The sequence below is a fragment of the Solanum tuberosum genome, unplaced genomic scaffold (assembly GCF_000226075.1).
Source record: "Solanum tuberosum cultivar DM 1-3 516 R44 unplaced genomic scaffold, SolTub_3.0 scf00093, whole genome shotgun sequence".
Lineage (NCBI taxonomy): Eukaryota > Viridiplantae > Streptophyta > Magnoliopsida > Solanales > Solanaceae > Solanum > Solanum tuberosum.
Window position 1 is genome coordinate 390181 of NW_006239018.1, and position 14219 is coordinate 404399.

General features: G+C 35.4%; 4 protein-coding genes across 4 annotated transcripts; 3 read left to right on the forward strand and 1 right to left on the reverse strand.

Annotated features, from left to right (window-relative positions):
* Positions 1 to 3110: 3110 nt before the first annotated feature.
* On the forward strand, positions 3111 to 5612 carry LOC102591225 (uncharacterized). The gene is made up of 3 exons (XM_006347460.2): positions 3111 to 3476; positions 4183 to 4269; positions 5028 to 5612. Exons 1-3 carry the CDS (start codon positions 3222 to 3224, stop codon positions 5145 to 5147), a joined length of 462 nt encoding a protein of 153 aa, XP_006347522.1. The 5' UTR covers positions 3111 to 3221; the 3' UTR covers positions 5148 to 5612.
* Positions 5613 to 6496: 884 nt separating this feature from the next.
* LOC102591550 (protein OVEREXPRESSOR OF CATIONIC PEROXIDASE 3-like) lies at positions 6497 to 8242 on the forward strand. Its single transcript, XM_006347461.2, has 3 exons — positions 6497 to 6576; positions 6696 to 6855; positions 7448 to 8242. Exons 2-3 carry the CDS (start codon positions 6711 to 6713, stop codon positions 7861 to 7863), a joined length of 561 nt encoding a protein of 186 aa, XP_006347523.1. The 5' UTR covers positions 6497 to 6576; positions 6696 to 6710; the 3' UTR covers positions 7864 to 8242.
* A 1075-nt stretch (positions 8243 to 9317) lies between these two features.
* On the forward strand, positions 9318 to 11230 carry LOC102591892 (nascent polypeptide-associated complex subunit alpha-like protein 2). Its single transcript, XM_006347462.2, has 3 exons — positions 9318 to 9555; positions 10503 to 10615; positions 10706 to 11230. Exons 1-3 carry the CDS (start codon positions 9402 to 9404, stop codon positions 11051 to 11053), a joined length of 615 nt encoding a protein of 204 aa, XP_006347524.1. The 5' UTR covers positions 9318 to 9401; the 3' UTR covers positions 11054 to 11230.
* Positions 11231 to 11301: 71 nt separating this feature from the next.
* Positions 11302 to 12868, reverse strand: LOC102592222 (peroxidase 5-like). Its single transcript, XM_006347463.2, has 4 exons — positions 12580 to 12868; positions 12313 to 12504; positions 11984 to 12146; positions 11302 to 11907 (listed from the first exon to the last, which is right to left on the reverse strand). The coding sequence occupies exons 1-4, from the start codon at positions 12787 to 12789 to the stop codon at positions 11495 to 11497; spliced, it is 978 nt and encodes a 325-aa protein (XP_006347525.1). The 5' UTR covers positions 12790 to 12868; the 3' UTR covers positions 11302 to 11494.
* Positions 12869 to 14219: the final 1351 nt, after the last annotated feature.

A 14219-nucleotide genomic window follows, 5' to 3' on the forward strand; every position in this document is an offset into this window, starting at 1 on the left:
ATATACTATATAATAACGGTATAATGTAAATGTGTACGTGTTTATTAAAAAACAATTCCCGGTATTGTAACACCCGGTGTTAGAACAATCTAGATTTAGAAAGCACCAAACTTGGAAAGAGCCAAAAATTTGAAATTTTGCAAGTAATGTCAAGTTATGAGTTTTGGGTCAATTTCAAACGATCATAACTTTCCGCACATGATGAGTTAGGTGGCCCATAAGATATCAAATGAAAGGTCTTGAAATCCTCTTTCCAACGCCACCAAGTTTGCTAAATTTTGAACTCGTATGAGGGAGATATGACCATTTGAAATCTGCCTGTCCAGTTAAAGAAAGTTACCTGAATTAGTGAGGGGTATTTTGGTCTTTTTCTTACCCAATCAGATTAATTCGAAATTAGTCTTATTTTTGGGGTCAAATCTGATTTGGGTCAGTTTGCATAATCAAAACACGCTTAGGGTTTTGAGAAGAGTTCGAGAAGAAGAGAAAAGGAGAAAAATTCAAAGCGTTCGTCAAGATTCGAGAGATTTTCGAAGGGTTTTCGCCAACGATTCAATCCTAAGAGGTATGTGAGTTCTCATAGTGTTGGCTTCGTTCACCCACACGCCAATCATGTTATTTTAATGCAAATTTCATTCTCAAAAGTTGAAGGATTTGAGTTCTTGATAAGTATTGTTTATGCTCTTGAATTATGATGGGTTTGATGAGTTCTTGAGATAAGTGTATCGAGTTTAAGAGTTGTTTTTGAGTAGATTCTTGTGTACTTGTATTGGGTAATTGAACATAAGGAAAATTTGAGGAAATCAATCGATTAAAAGTGATTTAGGATCAGAAAATGAGTAGAAAAATTCGTCGGACTGTTCTGGGGAAAGGGTGGCGCGACGCGCCCCAGATGCGCCAGGAGGTCTGGCGTGGCGCGCCAGCAGTGTGCCAAAAAGTAATTCCTGAAGTCTAGGGGCTGGCATCCGCGCCAGCAGTGTGCCAGGGTCTCATGCCCCTACCTTTTTTCCGTCGCTTGCTCCGTTTAAGTCTCTTTTAAGTATACATTTGCTCCTTATTGATTTTAATTACTCTAAACTACATCTAAACATCGAAAGATCGTTCATAACATGAATCATAACCTTGAATTCATAATTCATATTCAAGGTAGAGTTAAGAGTCAAGTTTTGAGAGTTCATTAGAGTTATTTTGATAAGTCTTTTTCAATCATTTTAAACTTGTTTTAAGACTTGAGCACTTGAGTTTGAGAAAGAGTAGAGTAGAGTTTATTTTCTTTAAAATGATATATGGGAACTAAGTATTTCCAAGAGTAATGTTTTTACATTTAAGATAAGAGAAAACACTGATTTTCAAAAGAGTTTTTGAGCAGTTTTGAGTTCCATCTCTTTTAAGAGAAAGATTTTTGCGTAATAATTTCAAACTAGAGAAAGAGTTATGTTTTAAACATATGAGCTAGTTATATTTTGGGAGTAGTATTGAACACTAATATGGGGACGAGTTCAGATAACTCTAAGTTCTCATAAACCATGTAGCCAACAAGGATGGAAAAAGGTTATACTTTTTAGATGATTCCTTATTGCTTTTAAGCATAGACTAGTGGATCAACTTAGTTAGTAGGTCCTATACCCCAGCAAAGTATATGACAGTTCTAGTAGCATGCGCTAGACGTTGTACCATCACATAACTCATAGTGATGGTTGTTGGTTAGAGAATCTCCCACAGAGTTATTTTGTATTTTTGCATACAAAATGAGTTATATTGTATTTTCTAATACATTGAGTTATTGTCTACTGTTTAAAAAGTTTTTCTTTATAATGCATCTTTACTAATGCTTTATATTGAAATGAGTTGAGTAAGTTGAGTATTCTTGAGTGGAGTTGAGACGAGGTAAGTTGTTTCTTCAGTTCCAGTTCAAGCTTATGTCTTGTTTAGATTTCTCGTCTCATGCTCGTACATTCTATGTATTGACGCCATTTGGCTTGTATCTTTTATGATGCAGATACAAGTGACCAGGATCATCAACCAGCGCTTCGCTGATCCAGTCGAGTTCCAGATTTGTTTGGTAAGCCTATTTGCTTTCGGAGGATCCCTTTTTTATATTTTTCCAGTATTTCAGTTTGTTAGGATAATCGTGGGTCTTGTCCCGACATTCCTCATAGTATTAAATGCTTCATAGATAGATAAACACTAGTTCATGAGTTTTTTCATTTTTAGTTGTTCATGTTGAGACTTGAGTTGCCTCTTTTGGCCAGTTGAATGTTTCTTTAAACATTTCTGAGTTTATCTTTTGAGTTATAGTTTACTTTTAAAAGTTATGTTATTATTGAGTGAGTCTTCCGCTGAGAGTTGAGCAAAGCCAAGGGTTCACTTGGGGCCACCAATGGTTCTCGAGTGTCGGCCACGTCTAGGGTGTAGGCTCGGGGAGTGACAGGTATATATAGAGAATAAATTAAAAAAATTACATAAGATACATATCAATATCCATTAAGTATTCTTTAAAGTAAAAAACAAAGAAATAATCCATTAAATATTATGAAAATATCGATGCTTAAAAACATATGTATGTGATCAAAATTCACCGTAATTATATCTTATACGCAGAATATATAGTTTACCCTCTGAGTTAGACGTCAAATCCTTTTGACATACCTCCACAATGTGAACAACTTCTTACTCACCAAACCCCTTTTTTCAAGTGGATTTGCATGTATACATAGACAAATCTCGCTCGCCTCACTCTTATCTCGCTCACCACTCTCATATCTCGCTTGTGTATTTGGTATTCCAGAATCCTGATATATGTATATAGTGTGTATCTAGTGTGATTCATATATGTATCTAAATTTTTGTCTGGTATGGAGTTATTAGATAGTGAGATAAAGTGTAATCATTTCAAACTATAGGGAGAGTTAGTAAATATGATAGAAATATTTGTGTAATTAAATAGTTTCGATTTTTTGAAAAAGGAATTCCCCTATGTTGAAACCAGGCCCAAATGTTCCCCTCGCCTAACGTTTAAGCCCATTTAGTCCTCTAAGAAAGGCCTCTTTTGGGGAAGAAAAGCCTTCTACGGCCCATTGTGTGTGGGGGGGAATTAAAAGGTTTATACGGCTACTCCTCTTCCCCAAAAGAAATTCGAATTTTGGGAGAAACGTTCACTTTTCCTGCTACCATCGCAATCCAAATTTTATTTCCATTAACGTTCACTTTTTTCCGCAAAAATGGTGAAGAAGCTTGAAAGGCCGGATTGTGTTACTCCATTGGTAGTAGATTTATCTACTTCACCAATCGATGAAGGAACTCCATTGAGACCTGTATTTTGCCTCAAAAAGAGAGAGCAATTGAAAGAGTTTGAAGAGAAAGAGGAGTGCTTTATCCTCGATTTTGATCCTTATGAATCTGTAGATATCTCAAAGTTATCTGTTTCCAAAAGTCTTGATGCTTCTGACCTTTCTGTTCTCGCCGAAAAAGGAGAGGTACATTTAATATCTAGGGGTTCTTTTGTTTTCTTGTTTTAACCATTATTTGCCTTCAATTTCGACTTAAATTGATGGAATTGGGATTTCTCTATTAGGGTTTGGGGAATGCTGGTTGTATTTTCTTACTTTTTCTTGATATCTTATTGAATTGATTAGAATGTCTTTATTTGAATCTCTCTTAATTTAGTCTTATCTCATATATGCAATGTAGCTGCACTTACATTTAAAGGTGATTTGATGACAAAATGAACTATTTACCTCTAAATTGAATACTACATTCCCTTAGCATGAAATGAGATTGATAATCTCCTGTCAGAATTGGGGGTGAAGTGGTACAAACGCGAACTTAATTAGTCGGTGAAGTAGCTCTTAAAATGTCACAACTTGAACAGCATTATCATTAGTCTCATTTCATAAGTCTGTCCAGTTGAGTTTTTTCTTGCTACGTATTTGGGGCACAACTACCGAGTGTTGGATTGATCGTGGATGATGTTCCTTAATTTAACATCCCATGGAACAATTAAAAGGATGGATTATTATCTTTTGCTCTTCCTCCGTGGCGATTCCTTATCTCTGTGTACTTACCATCATTTGGCTACCATTTATTATGTGCCGCTGTATAGGATTTTTTGGCCTTGAGTAATCCTTTTATTCTTAATGGGATTCTATGACTGACATGATTATTGATCTTGATGGTGAAAAGGTGGCATGTCGAGACTTTCCACATCCAAGGCATGACTGCGTGAAACATCCTTTTGAGAAGACACCTCACCAGGATTACTGTGAAATGGTAATATTTGTTTCATTTTATTAATTATGTGATTTTTTATGTCATTAGATTAATCATTTTAAGATTCAATTAGATTGGGTTTGACAGATAGTTGTTGTAGTATTAAATTTATCATCTTTTGTGCCTTGGATAAGAGGAAACGTGTGCATCCAATTCTAGTATAATGTTCTTGCTTCAGTATTTTAGTAGTAAGCTTCTGTTATTACTTTACTCTTTTTAGCTTCTTCTGTTTTAAAAGAATTAGGTAAGAAACATCTGCGGGTATATAGAAGATATTCCTGAATTACCGAATAGGGAAAACTGTTTCTTTCTAGTAATTTAAGTTGTGAGATGAGCGATGCCAGTTATTCATTGGAAAACTATATTGGCAGAATATACAATGCTTTTTGTAAGACAAGTTTGTGGTACTGATTTCTCTGGATTGTCTCTAGCTTTATAGATTTAGTATTGCCATGAAAAATTTCTGGTCAAAGTGAGAGCTAACCTGTGTTTGGTTGATGTCTGATTATTTATATGTTCAATAATTGGACTTGTTTGAAAAGAAAAAAATATTTATGCAATCCATTATTAGATCCAAGAATGGGACAGTTCTAAATTGGAACTTCGATGAGCTAACCTGTTGTAATGCATTCCTTGTATTGTTACTCTAGCTTTACGTATGCAATACATTCTAATGCTTCATAGCTTTGTCTTAAATAGTTGTTGTTGTTGTTGTAGTCACAAATTAATCATCTTGTGTGCCTTTGGATTTGGTGCAGTGTTATTGCTATGTCTGTGATGTGGCTGCTCCTTGCAAATCCTGGACTGGGAATTCAGCCCATTGCCATGCCATGAATAATGAGGCTTGGAAGGCTCTGAGGAACGCCCCAAAAAAGTAATTGAAGAAAAAGTATTCACAACATTGCATCTTTCCTAGACTTGTAAATTTTGTGCAGTGATGGCTCGTTCGGCCCATTAGCTGCAGTATGGTTACGTACCTAGTTATGATCTGGGATATTAAGTTGGATATGAGGTCTGTATTCAAGTGTGTCTCAAAATTATGCTAGATTTTTGTAGATATTTTGCTTAAGGTATGCAAAAATGTGGGATGAACTTGTTCCTTCTAGTATATTAGCGGTTGAAGTGAAGTCACCAGTAAATGCTTCAACTTCAGTGGAAAATGATTTCAACAGTCCTTGCTGTTCTGTTTGAAGCCAACTCCCTTAATTTCTTTGTGTTACAAATTACAATGTTGCAGATAAAATCTTGTGTCTTTGCGAGTACATATTGATTTTTGCTTCTTGTGTTCTTGTTATATCTACGAGTGAACATTATTTAAACTCCGGGGAAGCTTTATAGCTCAATTAGTTGGCTACTTGAACTCTCATCTTACTGGTGAGGGTTCGTTTCCCACATTGTAATCCCCTCTTCATTTCCTTCCCCTACCCCTAACTTTTTTAAAATTATTTATAAAGAACATTATTTGAACTCCTAAAAGCTCGATGGAAGTGGATGTTGGATCTGGTTATTCGTTTTGTGGCAAACTTAATGATTTGGTTCCAAAATGGATGAAGACTATCCATGGTCAAAGTAGTAGGAGGTCCGAAGTTTCATATTTACATCACTTTTGTGTGAAAGTATTTTATAAAGTTATAAATTTGCAACTCTAGAAGATTAATTATCACTTTGATATAGTAACTAGCGACTTAATCCTTGGTATGACTAATTTGAATCCGATTTATTCATTTGCTAGTTCTGGTGAGAATAGAATTATGAAGTTGGCCGAATATTTCAATAATAAGTTTGGTGATAACCAACTTTGAGATTTCAATTACCAGCTTGATGATTTCATTGTCTATGCTCGAGAGTGTGATAGCAAATTTCTCAAAAGGGAATTAAGGATGTTGCTGTTATGATGGAAAAAACAAATCTGGATCAAACTTTGATGACTTGTTTTACTTGTGAAACTTACATTGATTTTACATGTTTGCTTTTAAGTGTGAAAAGATCATTTTCCTTAATGAAGCTCCTAAAAAAATGATATGCTAGACGAACTCACAATCAATTGAAAGTAAAGGATGCTTACCGTCCGAGCAACTCTCTTTTGTCAAATACTTTTTTTTTACATTTTTATTTATAATGTACATGATTTATCTTTTGCTCACAAAGTTACTGTCACGGTAAATTTTTTAGATTTTATCATAAATGCAATACTACACTCATATTCGTATTTAGATTCAGAATTCATTTTAAAGAGAAGAAGCAATGTATTAGTTGGGCCGATGAAATTGGGCTATAGTTAACAAGTCCAAAGGGAGGAACCATAAGGTAATAGACCCACCATTTGGTAAAGAAAATATCTTCCGGCGTACAAATTTTTAATCACAAAACACTGTAAAAAGTGAAAACCCCTTCCCCTTCCCCTTCCCTTCCCCTTCCCGTGCCAGCATTCAGAAGCAGCGATGCCAGGTCTTATCGTCGAAAACGAGAAGAAGCTTCAGGATGATGACTGGATCGTGGAAGTCGACGATGATATGGATGATTCCGACGAAGGTGATGACGCCGAGGATTCTGACGATGACGATGACAAGGAAGATGACGCCGAAGGTGCTCGTTGTCTTCCCTTATCCCTTTTAGAGCTTCATTCTGCTTTTTGTTATTCAAATTTTGAACTGTCTTAAGTATGTATGCTGGTTTAAATATGGTCTGTTGGTAAACCTCTCATTTCGTGAAATATCTATTCCGACGGCTCGATTTGGATTTAGATTTTGAAGTTGAAATGTGAAAATATGAGTTTTTGAAGTTGTTTTTGGACATGCATTATACTTGGAAAAAAATTGAAGTTTGTGAGGGAAAGTTACAAAAACTGTCACATTTCAGATCAAATTTCATGGTCAAACAGATATTTGAAGATAATTTTCAGAAACTACTCTCAAAATTTATGGTCAAACACTAGCTTAGAGAGATCGTATGGTATTTGAAGACTTGAAGTTTTTGGTTGCATGAGTTGTTTTGCTGCTACACGTTTGTTAATTCCTTGAAAGTTCTGCCCTAATAGAAACTATTTGTTGTTCTTGTTTTGGTAGTTTTAACAATTTAAATGCTCAGTGCGCCTCTGTTTTGAAAGTTTTTTAGAATGAGAAATAGATGAACTTGCATTTCAATTAACTGACCACGAGCATGCATTTCGCAATTGCAGAGCGGAATAGGGAGCAATTGGCTGAAATTAGGATGATGTTGGCAAATATTGTAAGGGACCTTGCTGATATTAGAATGACTATGGAAGATAACTTCAAGCAGATGTTGCTAACGCTAGAAGCTCTACCTGATAAGGTTTCAGAGATTCTAGCCCAACATTTAGCTGGTCCATCCGTGTCCCATGAGCCTGGCCCAACCCCCGCATCTACCACGGTGGACAGTGTAGCATCTAAGCCTGATTCCGCCTCCTCTTCACATGCACCTGCACCTGCACCTGCACCTGCTGTTGATGCTCTTCCTGCTAATATTGGTTGTTCCCCTGAAAGGGTTCCTGCTTTTCTTGTACCTGCTGCTGCTGCTGATCCTATCCCGCCTATTGAGGCTGGAGACACACATATGCCAGATTCAGCTGCCTAGTGGAAGTTCTCTTCACCCTACTTATTATTATTTTGCGTGCATTGGTTGTGTGGTGGGGTGAGGGAATTAATTTTTTGTGGATAATTGTATTTGATTGACTAACCCTTCTTCTAGCAAAAATAGCCTTGCTGACTTACTGGAAAAATTGGGACTACGAAGCATGATGTCAATAGTTATTAAGTCGTCTACTACTACTGTATAGTAAACCTTTTGTTTGTCCCCTTTTGTATGTTTTGAATATTTTTTGGAGGCAAACGAACAGTTAAGTGTTCAATGTTAAGTATCCTTTTGCACCAAAAAGAAAGAGAAAGAGCCCGAATCCTCATTTTTCTTGCTGCTTTTATTTTTGGTTTGGCTGTAATAAATTTACTTTTGTGCATTTCTTTTGTTGCTATAGTTCTTTTTTAGCTGTAGTTATTTTTTGATAGAGTAATTGTAGGAAATACTAATAAATTTCTTGGGTTTCTATGAGTCACCGTTCTTTCTCAAGAACGAATTTTACCTTGAATCAAGTATTTCCAGGTTTTGTTAAATGAAAACAGCCCAACTAGGGCTATTTCAACCCATTTTTATCCTTCCAATCCGTCCAGTTACCAGTTTTATACAATCATATGGCAGTGTTAAAGTGAGTAACTTAAATCCCTAGACTACTTCGAAATAGGAGTTTTCTTCTTGTCTACTTATTTTTCGGCTTTCCCACCTCTCTTAGATTTTTGAAATGAGAAATCGACATTTTCAATTTTCTATCTATATTTATTTTATTCAGAAGTGATGGTAGTCTAATTCATTAATTCATCCATGATCATTAATCATAGTGTCCTTTCTAATAGACGAAAATGCTTAGATTTATTATTTTGTCCAAAAAAATATACCTCTTAAAATTGTTTATTTACATCCAAGCCGAAAGAAACCAATTTACAGAACAGAATGAATCAAAATCGTGAATCATACTGAATTTAGTTAGGTATGGTACTAGTATATCATTTTATGAAACATAATATTGAAAATATAGAACTTGAAATATCTAAAAAGAAACAACTGTATCAAATCGTCCAAAAACGAGCGACTTATATTTGTCACGTTAGATCGATTGAAGACAACACATGAAATTGATGAATAAAATATAAGAAATCATCGCAATATTATTATTTTTATTCAAATTATAATGGTCATGGTAGAATTTCAGTGAGCTTAAAAAAATCTGACTTTAACATCGTTATTACAAAAATAAAAAGAAAATTAATTTAATTCACAGTCCTTGAAACATTTTCGTCTTGACAAATATTTTTGTTTTTTTATCCTAAAGATTAAAAGAAGGGAGTTGAATTTCATAATAATCATTTTCTTATGCAATATTATTGGAAGATATGAAAGACAAGGTATAAGTGGGCTGATGATGATATTGGGCTTAAATTACGGAAGCCCATTACAGAGGAACCCTAGGATAAAACCTCACCATTTGTTTCACTCCTTCCTGCTTACGAATTTTATCCTCAAAGCACCGAAAATCCCTGCGGTTCCATCACACACAAGTAGCCATGCCAGGTCCCGTCATCGAAGAACTCGAAGCCGAGAAGAAGATTCAGGAGGATGAGCCCATCGTGGAGGACGTGAAAGAGGAAGACGACCACGATGATGACGCCGATGATTCTGAAGACGACGAAGATGATGACAAGGAGGATGGTGCCCAAGGTATTATTTGCCTTCCCCTATTCCCTTTTTTTTCATTTGTTGCCTTTCCTATAACTGTGCTGATTTTTATATGGTTTGTGAGTGAATTCTATTTCGACGGCATTCCTTTTAGAAGACGTTTTGAAGGTTATTTGATTGGATGAGCTAATTTGCTTATGCATTGCTTAAGATTCCCTGCAATTTGAATCATTTGTGGATAGTATGACGCTTTCAAACTATTTAGGGTTTGTTTGGTTAGTAGTAATAAGTTAAATGCTTAAATTCACTGTTTTCAAAACCTTGTTAGAAGGAGAAAAGGATTCCGATACAGTTTACTGACTTGTTCGAGTGTGCATTTCTAATTATGGAATGATTAAATCGTGTGATTGATTTTATTCATCATTTTTGTAACTTGTAATACTTGTTGCGTTTTAATTTGTTTATCTTAAAAATTCCCTTCAAGTTGAACTCTTTGTGGATAATTCAATGCATTGAAACTATTTGGGGTTTGTTTTTGTAGTAATAAGTTAAATGCTTAATGCGACTGTTTTCAAAAGCTTGTTGGACATCATTTTTGTAATTCGTAATAAATGTTATATGATTGCCAGGTTTTTGACATTGGATGATGTTATGCTAATCCATTTCTCTCTGAGTAGTTATTGGATGGATTGCCAGGATTTTGAGTATTGCATGAAATTATGTTATGCCTTTTGGTTTGGTGTAGCTTATTAGCTATTGCATGCAATATATTTCCTGGTGTGCAGTTCTGACCAGTATTGATGTTTTTGGACTTGCTACTTATCTCTTTGTGCTTGTTTTGATGATCCATTTTGTTTTGCTTTTGCACAAAATTCTACATGATCTGTTTAACTTCCTTGCATGGTTGTATGACGGGTGAGATAACATGCCACACTGTATTATTCTTGGCAATATAATTCTTAGAAGAATATGTGTGGAAAATGATGCAGGTGGCAATTCTAAGCAAAGCAGAAGTGAGAAGAAGAGTCGGAAAGCCATGTTGAAGCTTGGCATGAAACCTGTTACAGGGGTTAGCAGGGTCACTATTAAGAGGACCAAAAATGTAAATTACCTTGATCATTCTTCATTGAATTTTATATTTTAAAAAAAGAATAAGGATATATGCAAACCATTTTGAATCACAATACTGCAGGTTTTATTCTTCATCTCAAAGCCAGATGTCTTCAAAAGCCCAAATTCTGAGACTTATGTCATATTTGGAGAGGCTAAGATTGAGGATTTGAGCTCTCAGTTGCAGACACAAGCAGCTCAGCAGTTTAGGATGCCAGACATGGGATCTGTTATGGCTAAGCCAGATGTGTCTGGCTCTAATGCTGCTGCAGAGGCAGATCAGGAAGAAGAGGTCGATGAGACTGGTGTTGAACCTCGGGACATTGAATTGGTCTCGACACAAGCAGGAGTGTCTAGGGGCAAGGCAGTCAAGGCTCTGAAGACCCACAATGGAGACATAGTCAGTGCCATCATGGAGCTGACCACTTGAGTTTTTTTTTTTTTTTAAAGTTTCACCTTTCAATTCGTGCTCTATGATGAATTTTGGAAGAAGTTATGCTTTCATTCTATTTTTGTTGCCCTTGTTAATTGGTGAACCGCTATTGAGTAGTAGTGCATTGTAGAACCTCAATGACCAATATCAAGAAATGAAGGGCTTTCTTTATTATGTTGATTGTTTTTGAATTTATATTGAGCATGATATCTGGCAGTTCCATTTTGCCTGAACAGCACAATAGCTTAAGATCTAATAACTGAAGATATTTGCAATTTCAATTTTCTGACAGTGATAAAGGACATAATAAAAGGGCAGCAGAGCAATACATAGTCGATTTCCCAGTACTAACTGGTTGAAGAAGATAGTGCGGAAAGTTCCAGCTTGAAAGGAGCAATCCTCTATTAGAATACAGATATATATATATAACATTTTTGTTCAGCTATTGATGACTCTACAGTTAGCTCGGATCTCTCCAGCTGTGCCTGTCAAGACACCAATTTGGCCCATTTTAACCATTGCACTAGCAAATTTACTTTTCCAGAGGAATGGATACCTAGCATTTTGTATTACTTGGATAGCTGTAGTTGGATTTGTGAGAAGAGTTTGATCGGATGTAAACAAGCCCCTGTTGGCCAGAATATCGGTGTAGTAACATTCATCAGTGATAGCTGGGCTTACAGGGTTCATTGGCACCACCAAACTTGCATCCGTGCTGCCTTCTGGACATTGCTGTTTCAACTGGGCTGCATAGGAAGGATCAAGACTGGGATCCTGGCTTGTTGTTGAGTTGAAGCTGTATAGTCTGTTCCTGAAGGCCAGGCAATGAGATCGACCAATGGTGTGAGCTCCTAGACATCAGAGATCAAAGATTCAGTAAAATGTCAGTGCATAGAACTGAAAACGAAGTGCTACACTGCTGCTTACCAGAGAGAGTAACCATTTCTTCTTGGGTGAGTCCCATATTTTTGAAGTTTTGGGTGAGCTGGTCAACATTCAATGTAGGCGGGGGCAAACTTGTTGTTTCAGAAGCTAGTGAGATTCTGCCATCTCTTCTACCAGCTGGAACTTCATAGCCAAATCCTCCAGTCTACAGTAATTTCAAGTGTGCAAGTAAGTAATATAACAACATACTCCATGAAATCCCATGGAGTGTATGTAGACCTTATCTTTACCTCGTGAAAGTAGAGAGGCTAGTACTATGGTAATAATACTTGATAAATCTTAATTTGCATCACAAATTGTATTTTACTTACTATCGCTACACTATCCCTAGCTGCAAAAGCGACTATATCAGCACAGGAAACGACTCCTTGACAAACAGATTCCAACCTGGCCTTTGCACTATCAATGACTTCGAAACCTCTAAGGCTCGGGTTATTTGCTGGTGAGTCCTTCTCAGCTGAGTTTGTTGAAGTTGAGTCGATCAGCACTGATCCATCACAACCCTATCCACAATGCCAACAAGGTTAGCCGTTACAACAGATAAAATACATAGATTATGCAAAAATGATACGACTTACTCTAACGAAACAATCATGGAAATGCATGCGGACAAGGCCAGCAGCCACTCCCTTATTTATAAAGAAGGCATTTGTAACCTCTTGTCTCACAATGAACTCAGCCATACTACATGAATTATCATAAAATCCCACTTGAAGTTGTGCTTCTAACATCATACACTCACATAAAACCAAGAATATTAGTGCACTAATCAATATTCTTGCACTCATTCTCCCTTAATTTTTCTTGGTAAAGCTTGAGTAGCTTTATCATTAATAATAGATGTCAATATATAGGGCCAGCCCGTGGATATCAAGTGGATGCAATGTTAACTTGTATTGATACAATAGCTAATCTATAATATTTTAGTGCATGGTTGGAAGGCAATAAACTGTAACTTATACTTCCTCCGTCCATTTTTACTTATTCATGTTTTACCTCACACACAAGAGGTACTTTTTCCATTTTATTTTTACTTGTTCAGTATTGACTTGACACATTCAGAGTAATAAATAAATTGGACAAGTATTAATAAACAACTATTTTTAGTATAGTGGACAAGTTAAACTAGACTGAAGGAATATTAATAAAATGGTAAATGATAAATTATTTCTTGATTTTTTAATTTAGACAAGTAAGTAACATTTATTTATTTTTAATATAGTGCACGAGTATAAGTGGACGGAGGAAGTATATACGTAAGCAAAGATGCCCCAATGTTTTTGAAGGTTTAGTTACAACTGGAGTTGGTCAGTGATCGACTATAATTGCACGTAAATACATTTTACTATCTTTCTTTTTCTTTTGGTTTAATAAACTTCTCATCCAATCTATTTTGTTGACTTTTTTTGCATGAAAATACAAAGTGTAGTAGTTAGACATTGATTTAACCCTAGATTTATGCTAATTGTAGTGGATTATGCTTGCAAGTGGGTCTTTTTATTTTCTATTAGTTCTAATTATATTTCTTTAATCAAATGTATAATCATTGAGTTACGTTAACTACAAAAGACTTGCCGCCAGTTTTTTAAAAATGAATCGGAGGGTTTTACAAAGAAGAGTATGACTTTTATGCATCGTAAAAAATATTTTTACACGATTATATTTTATAAACATTAGTTGATAATTTGATAAAAATAATAATCTTACTTACAATCACAATTCACAAGTTAATATTCATTGCTAGTATAAAAGAAAATTCACTACACCGTTCATGCATATATGATATATATATAACTTAAATCCAAGAATGAATATGATATCTTGGACCCGTGACTTGAGATTTTGCAGATTTATTGGAGTTAAAACACTATTCACTAATTAAAGTAAAATGTCGGCATTTGATGGTTGAAATAATATTTTAAACAAGGTAATATCACATGCATATAATTATAGTACCAGAAAATAAAGAATTAGCGACTGACACAATTTCGTAGTTAAATAACAATAATCTCATACTCATCTCATTTAACTACAAATTAGCAATGGATTAAAAATAAATTCAAATCCGCGGTAGTTTCTATTGTGTAAATAATAAGCTAGTAATTTAATTCAATTAGGATCCAAAATAAATTCAAATCCGCGGTAGTTTCTATCGTGTAAATAATAAGCTAGTAATTTAATTCAATTAGGATCCAGCTTGCACATTATGTGAGGTGTC

Bases quoted from the DNA above. Each gene is read 5' to 3' on its own strand.
- LOC102591225 (XM_006347460.2), top strand. From the start codon at position 3,222: ATGGTGAAGAAGCTTGAAAGGCCGGATTGTGTTACTCCATTGGTAGTA. The intron at 3,477-4,182 runs GTACATTTAATA...GATGGTGAAAAG, and splicing joins TTCTCGCCGAAAAAGGAGAG to GTGGCATGTCGAGACTTTCC. The intron at 4,270-5,027 runs GTAATATTTGTT...GATTTGGTGCAG, and splicing joins ACCAGGATTACTGTGAAATG to TGTTATTGCTATGTCTGTGA.
- LOC102591550 (XM_006347461.2), top strand. From the start codon at position 6,711: ATGCCAGGTCTTATCGTCGAAAACGAGAAGAAGCTTCAGGATGATGAC. The intron at 6,856-7,447 runs GTGCTCGTTGTC...TCGCAATTGCAG, and splicing joins CAAGGAAGATGACGCCGAAG to AGCGGAATAGGGAGCAATTG.
- LOC102591892 (XM_006347462.2), top strand. From the start codon at position 9,402: ATGCCAGGTCCCGTCATCGAAGAACTCGAAGCCGAGAAGAAGATTCAG. The intron at 9,556-10,502 runs GTATTATTTGCC...AAAATGATGCAG, and splicing joins CAAGGAGGATGGTGCCCAAG to GTGGCAATTCTAAGCAAAGC. The intron at 10,616-10,705 runs GTAAATTACCTT...ACAATACTGCAG, and splicing joins CTATTAAGAGGACCAAAAAT to GTTTTATTCTTCATCTCAAA.
- LOC102592222 (XM_006347463.2), bottom strand. From the start codon at position 12,789: ATGAGTGCAAGAATATTGATTAGTGCACTAATATTCTTGGTTTTATGT. The intron at 12,505-12,579 runs GTAAGTCGTATC...CATTGTGGATAG, and splicing joins TCCATGATTGTTTCGTTAGA to GGTTGTGATGGATCAGTGCT. The intron at 11,908-11,983 runs GTAAGCAGCAGT...TCTGATGTCTAG, and splicing joins AGAAATGGTTACTCTCTCTG to GAGCTCACACCATTGGTCGA.